The sequence below is a fragment of the Brienomyrus brachyistius genome, chromosome 22 (genome assembly GCF_023856365.1).
Source record: "Brienomyrus brachyistius isolate T26 chromosome 22, BBRACH_0.4, whole genome shotgun sequence".
Classification (NCBI taxonomy): Eukaryota; Metazoa; Chordata; class Actinopteri; order Osteoglossiformes; family Mormyridae; genus Brienomyrus; species Brienomyrus brachyistius.
Window position 1 is genome coordinate 4624329 of NC_064554.1, and position 7307 is coordinate 4631635.

The 7307-nt window shown below is 43.2% G+C and overlaps 1 protein-coding gene across 1 annotated transcript; it reads right to left on the minus strand.

Moving 5' to 3' along the window:
- Positions 1–241: 241 nt before the first annotated feature.
- LOC125718193 (neuronal pentraxin-1-like) lies at positions 242–3869 on the minus strand. The gene is made up of 5 exons (XM_048991848.1): positions 3269–3869; positions 2688–2895; positions 1452–1696; positions 836–1015; positions 242–474 (listed from the first exon to the last, which is right to left on the minus strand). The coding sequence occupies exons 1-5, from the start codon at positions 3692–3694 to the stop codon at positions 253–255; spliced, it is 1281 nt and encodes a 426-aa protein (XP_048847805.1). The 5' UTR covers positions 3695–3869; the 3' UTR covers positions 242–252.
- Between the last annotated feature and the right edge of the window lie 3438 nt (positions 3870–7307).

Consider the following 7307-nt stretch of genomic DNA (forward strand, 5'->3'; position numbering starts at 1 on the left):
GCTGCTTTTAAAACACTAAACAAATCCCAGTTGTAAAATATCAATATTCTTAGTCAAACGAAAACATAGTTTTTATTTTTTTTCCACCTAAGATATTAAACGCCTACATACAATGGAGATATGTTACGTCTTGAGATGCTTCTTCATTAAAATGCTAAAATGATGACGAGTGATAGAGAGTCTTAGATGGCGTGGTTCCCCCCTCCTCACCCTCACCCCCCCCCCCCCCCCCCCCCCCCACGGCTGTGCGGCTCAGTTGATCTGACGGCAGGGTTCGAAGGTCCATTTGGAGACTCCGCCGTAGATGTCAAGGTTGGCCTCTGACCACGAGAAGACGTTTCCCACCTGTGCTTTGCTACTGCACGTGGCCAGGTTGTATATCTCGGCCGAGGAGAGCTTCCTGTCCCAAAGATTGAGGTAGGCCATAGTGCCCACAAACGCCTGGGTTGCGTCGAACCCGCCCCCAAGAGTGTCCTGTCAAAGCACACAGAGACAGAAATTTAGGCAGATGTTTTTCTTTAAGGAGTCACTGAAGGAATAATTCATGTGTACAAGGAGCTCAGTCCTTACATTTGACATACAAGAGAGCCGTCCGATTTAAAATGAACAAACACAAATTCACCTTGTAGTGTTCTGAGTGAGTGCAGAAGGGGGCTTCAGTCTGGTTTCCTGTACACTGCGCTCCAAAAATCATTGGCAAATAAATCTACCGACATTTACGTCCCTTTCAAATACTGCTTAAGCTTAACTAAGGACAGGTTCCTAATAGAAGCCAACCCAGAACAAAGTCGCCCGGCCTGTTGGCGGGAGAGGGAGCGGAGCGTAGCAGCCTTACCTGCTCCTGACCCAGCACCAGCACCCCGTTGGCCTTGATGGGATGGTACGGAGCCAGGTTCTCCCCGCTGCCTCGCATGGCTCCGTCTTGGAAGGCCTCCCACACTCCATCACGAGTGGTCCACGTGACACAGATGTGATGCCATTTCCCGTCGTTTATAATAAAAGGCAGCTTCGCCATCTGTCACCGGGAAAAGCTTGTCACTGAAACCGGAGGTAACGCCATATTTGCGGCCAACTAACGGCATCTCACAGTTTTCTGACTGATTCAAGCTTACAATTAACATACCATTTTGCGTAATTATGCCCATTTTAGGGAAAGCCTTATTTTTAATCTGTTATTTAATCTCAGTGATGACCTTCAATGCGTGATTGATAGAATTTATTTCATATTATAAATATATTTCAACCGACGCTTCTGTTTGGAAGCAGGATTTTCCCCCCTAATCTTTCATTATAAGCTAATGCTAAATAATTTAGCTTGTGTGCACTGTAAATAAACTGGCAAGCCATCCTCTGGTGTTCTGCACTGTCCCCTCTACCTCCTGGGTTAGGCTACTGTCTACGGCTCAGACACCCTGACGTAGCTTGTGTGCTAGCAGGCCGGGTGAGTTTACCTTGTCATTGATGAGTATCTCCATGGGGTTATTGCCCCAGCCGATAAGAACCAGCTCGTTGGCCTGGCCTGGGACGGCGTAGGAGAAAGGCGTGCCTACGCTGGGGGAGGCGTTCGACCGCAGCCACATGCAGATGGTGAAGGCGTACATCTCAGGCAAGCTCTTCTTCACTTTGGCGTACATGTAGTTGGTCCTCAGGGGGAACGTCAGCTGGAATTTATCCAGCGGCCGGTTTTCCTTCTGACCTGAGTTGTAGAGCAAAGAAGGACATATAGTGAAGAACTTATCCATGTCAAAATGTTGTGCCTGCGCGTGTGATTCAGTATAGTACCTTCTGTTTGGAATTACGTTTTCATTTTTGCAAACGGAAGCTGTTTGGTCATTACCATAGAGCACTGAGACAATTTAGGTTTTTCACATTCCAGATTGTCTCGGTCCAGATGGTCTTATTTATCTTTATTTGTTTGGCAAAGGGTTCTCTCCAGAGCAAATTAAGGATCGGTGTATTACAGCATGAAAGCGTATGATTTATTTCTCCTCAGAAATGTCCCACCCTGCTTAGCAGGAAAGGCACGGAAAAACACTGCTTTATCCGAGTCGGGTTAATTGTTTTTGTAGTATTAAATGAATAGAAAAAAAGAAATGTTATTTTTCTCGCTTGGTCACTAATCTTCACATTTGTTTTGATTTATCTAAAAATATGTGAGAACCTCGAACTCGTAATAAAGATTTTATACGGCTGTAACGAATAGGTCCGGCTCAGCGACAGTCAATACGGCTCCAGGTAAAGTTTGTGACAGACGCTGACAGTCAGGAAAACTTCCCTAGGATAGGCATCATCGGATCCCATTACCGTTCGCCTGAGCCACATAGCTCACGCGTCGTACGGGTTTATGTAAGAAACAAGCACGGAAGCTGCTGAAACGTCTGCGTCGCCATTATTTCAAATGAAAAAGAAAACCCTGCATTGTCAACGACGGCGAGTTAAGCGGGATATGCGAAGCAATGCAGCGCTGCTTTCAAGCCGCACAGCGTGTGTCCGCTGCGACACTGACGGTGCGCGCCAGCCCGTGTTCTTCATGTTTATAATTACGTCATATTATCTATTAATAAAATACTGCATTCGGCTAGTATATTTATTAATGCACAAAATGCAGCACGGCGCTATCTTGCCAGAAAAGAGTTGGCCATCCGTCAAATGGGTGTGTGCGCTTCGATTCCTTGCCCCCCAGTTACCTTTCTCCAGTTCTGTTATTCTCTGGTGCAGTGATGTAAGGGTCGATTCCACTTTGCCGCGCTGCTCCGTTTCGTTACGGAGGGTGCCCTTGCTCTCCTCCAAGCTGTTTACCCGGGACAGAACCTGTCTCTCCAGGTCGTCGATTTTGTTCTGAAGAAGCTGCTTCAGAGTGTTCGCCTGAGTAGAATTGTTGGATCTACTGTATTGCTGGAGGGAAATAAGCAAAGTCAAAGGATTCACAAATGTTGGCACTTCTTTGGATTTCATGTGTCACAATTAAAGTCTCATTGATACGACTGGCTTGTAGTGTCAAGAGTTGCATTAAGTAACTAAATTAGACTTAGAAAAGCTGTTATTCTTGACTGACTGTATGATTAATTAATACTATGAATAGTACGGGAAAACTTTTCATAAACACTAACGTATTTAAGAATAACAAGAAAAATACTAATAAGGGCAAATTACAGAATTAATAACTCCCATTATTTAATACGATATATTTCATGCGAAATTTCGAAATGATTTTCGAAGTATCATGACAAATTAAATTTGATCAGTTATTTTAACTCTATATATGTACCTCGAGGTTTTCTAGTCTCTGTTTCAGGGACTGTAATGTCCGTCCCATTTGCGTGAGTGTGTCCGTCGGACCTCTCGATACATCTCCCATGGTGTTTTTAGATCCCGGTTCTTTTTTCCTTCCGCCGTCTCTAGCGCTCCCGGCTTCGGGCATACTCTGACTCTCACAGCGGTTTAATTTCGACGTCAGCTCCGTAATGGTCTCCTTGTGGTTCATGATCGTCTCCTTTTGCTGCAGCACGGTCTCCCTTAGCTGCATCACCGTGCTCTTCAGGTCCTCCGCCGAGACGGTGTTTGGCAGGTTGGCTGCACATAAGTCCACATCCTTAGGCACAGACGTGCAAATGAATTGGGTCTGTCCGAAGTCCTGGGACAGTCCCTCCATAAAAAAGAAGTGGAGTATTAAAAGTTTCAGTGCGGAGCTCATGACAGCGATTTCCTCTTTGTGCTGCTCTTTGACGGAAGGCTGCAGTAAAAAACGCGAGGTGAGCTTTGCGATGTTTCAGAACCACAGCGCTGTCCCCAATGTGAGCGATTCGCAGAGCGCACTTGCTTTATATGAAGCGAAGCAGCGTATAGACCGTGTCCGCCGCATCCCTGTGGGGAGGAATCCCAGTTTGCGGTCCTATTGGCGCGTTTCCTGGTCTTAAGGTAGAAGGAATATGCGCATTTGAACACAGCCGTGTTCCTACAGTCTTATATATCCGTATAATTTATTGCGTCGCTGCGGTGCAGTATCGATTCCTAATAAATGTTCTGCAGCACGTTATCTCGTTTCCTTTCTTATAAAATGGTTTGAGAGAATAGCAGGATGTTTTTTTTATCAAGAAAACTGTTTTTTTCTTAAATAATAATGATACGTTTCTGTTTTACTACTGTTTGTTCAGTCTCTTTTATACGTGTATTCGATAACATTGCGTTCGAAATAGGTTTTTGTGTTAGGCTATATGGAGGACTATTATGAATTACACCGATACATTCATTGACTGCATCTTAAATTTCCAGCCTTTAGTTAATACACTATTAATACCATAAAAGTAGGCATATAACATATTACTTTTCTGTGGTAATATTTTGAACAGGTCCACCTTTACACACGCTCCTCCCCTCAGATATTGCTGGGGTCTCTTTAAGTAAGCTGTGCTCCACGCGGTTAGGCCCGTGTCTGTGTCTGTCAGTCAGACTTGCAAAGTTATCATACATCTATTTCCCACAATCACGAATCTGATGCAAGATTGTAGCAAGTCTGAAAGACTGTGGCATGAAGCATACAGGGCTGGGGGCAAGGTGCTTGAAATTATCACACACACACACACACACACACACACAGACACAGACACGTCGGGTATACCTATCCTTGTGGGGACTGCTCATTCACTTCTACAGGAATAATGCTAACGTTAACTATGATGACCTTAACCCCTACCCAGCCCTAACCATAACCACAAATAACCAAGTAAAATGCAAGAGCTTTTGCATTTTTAGTTTTATCATAGCAGTCACTGATTTTTATAAAATAGAGTTTTCCCTTATGGAGACCAGGAAACTGGTTCCCATAGTCTTTGCCAACTGGATACTGGCATCCTGTCCTACTACCTTGTGCTATCTGGTACTGCACCCCATACTGGATAAGTGGCTATAGCAGATAGATACTCTGTTTTACTGTGAAATCACAAACACTTTCCCAAATGGGAAACCTTATTCTCAGGTACTGTACAGAATGCTGGAAATGTTACAGAGGGGCTAAACCAGAATTACAGAACAGGGGGAGTGTGGTCGGGGGGGGGGGTTACTCTGAATAAGCCACTTTCAGTTTATTAGTTATACATATTTATGATCACAATCTTAAAAATATGTTCATTTATAGGTATGTTGTATTGCCACTGAAAAATAATACAAAATAAACTAAAAATGCGATCAAAAAGTCGTTTTTATTTGATATCAGTGTTGCATGTATCTCATGATGAAATAGTCTTTGCATTTCTTGGAAACTGTCATGTAAATGAAACTTAAAAATGGATCAAAATGTCGTTTCACTACAAGTAATCGTCTTGCTTATTCATTCATAATGTCTCAGTGAAAATATATAAAAATATCAGGTTATTCACGGATTGCTTCTTATATGTGTCTTACCTTTAGCAGAGTCTAGCTAGTAAGTGAAATTTTGGCAGCAGTACAGTATCAAAATAAGTCAAAATACAAAAAAATGAGAGTGTAATTAAGGCGCCATGCAGGAATAGCTCATCCATTTGAGAAATTAATGTCTGGTCAGAGTTACTGATGAAAATGATCAATATAATTGATGCAAAGCTGACCTTATATTTAATTGTTCACTTCTTTACAAAATTTTGGGAAATTAAGAAAATAAAATTAATGTTGAAGGAGGCGGAGTTGCTCTCCAGCAAGGTGTGGTTTGGACTTAAGGAGGCGGAGCTGTACTCTAGTAAGGTGTGGTTTGGACTTAAGGAGGCGGAGCTGTACTCTAGTAAGGTGTGGTTTGGACTTAAGGAGGCGGAGCTGTACTCTAGTAAGGTGTGGTTTGGACTTAAGGAGGCGGAGCTGCACGCTAGCAAGGTGCGATTTAGACATATGGAGGCGTAACTGGGCTCCATCTATATTTAAACCCTGTTTATAGTTTGAACAACAATGATAATATACAGCAATCTGGGCCTAATGGTACTTGCAGCAATTACAGGTCTTTTGGAAAAGTAAACATATTTAAAATACACAATTACTGTTTCAAGATCTTGAATTTCAACTTTTTCACTGCTTGTTTAGTAGATGAGATATTTTTATAATCTATTTAAATGGCTAAATTGGACTGTGTATATAACGATAGTCAGCTACTGGGATATCAGTATGGACTACCGAAACCCAGATTTAATACGTTTTTAATATTTATCTTTTTCAAATAAGTCTGCTATGAAATCTGCACTGCTCATAACTAAGGGAGTCTTTAGAGCCAGCACCATTTCATAAACATTTATATGATTTTGCTGTGTACAAGTGCCACAACAGCAATAAGCATATTGATTTATGTCTTAATGAATAATGCCTCCTAGACAGCTGAACATAGTCGGTAATGGTACAGATCAGTAACCGTCTCCACCCGTGTTTCCCTGATAAGGTTCACCATTAAGTGGCAAAAAAAAGAGGAACAGTAGATTAAACCCTAATTCCATAGAATTTCAATGATTTGTTTGTCTGTTCAGGCCCTCATGGTACTTTTGTACAGTATGTAGCTTGGTCTCAAAGGTGACCTGCACCGAGAAAGGGTGAGATGCTCGATGGTGAGACATCGCACGGCCGCTTCCACGGTCGGAGTTCTCGTGCAGCTCACGGCAGTCGTTAAACAGGTAGGTCGTTAAGTCGGGAGTGCCGATATGTACATAGCATCACCGCAGCTGCGCTCGTGATGTTCTGTGTAAGGTGGGGTCACTTTCAGGCAGCGTTTAAACAGCAGCCTGTGAATGTGAGAGCTCACACGGTCCTCCGGGTAGGATGCTTATTCACCACCCTGTCATTTAGACGGTGAGACCTCACTGCCAGGAGAAGAGCAGCAGGCACATGGAGCTCCATGAAGGGAGACCCCACCCACGCCCCCACCCACCTTTCCACTCTCATCCCATCCTGCATCTTTGGAAACCATTCAGCTCACTGCGAGGTTGCTGCTTTCTCCATCAGCACGACCTCACACCGCAACATAAATAATACAACTGAAACTTCCCTCCTCTAAAAATAGATATTTCTCTCTTTTTTGTTGTTGAATATTTCATCCACCCATCAGTCTTCTGCTCTTCTCGGATGGCTTGACGATACGGAGGAGAGACCCCTGCCCCAATTATATATGCACCCCCCACTTGCCCACCCCCTAACAAACCCTTTACACTGACATCAGAATATGTGCTTTACATAGACTGATATACTAGGTTTTTATTCTATTATACAGGATCCTGTGTTTGATTCACGATGACACCATTCTTGAATTTAAACAACAGTGACAGATGCTATTGCCTGGCTGCATCTGATTGGCTGGTTCT

Bases quoted from the DNA above. Each gene is read 5' to 3' on its own strand.
- LOC125718193 (XM_048991848.1), bottom strand. From the start codon at position 3,694: ATGAGCTCCGCACTGAAACTTTTAATACTCCACTTCTTTTTTATGGAG. The intron at 1,697-2,687 runs GTAACTGGGGGG...TCTACAACTCAG, and splicing joins AATAACAGAACTGGAGAAAG to GTCAGAAGGAAAACCGGCCG. The intron at 475-835 runs GTAAGGCTGCTA...GTGCTTTGACAG, and splicing joins TGGTGCTGGGTCAGGAGCAG to GACACTCTTGGGGGCGGGTT.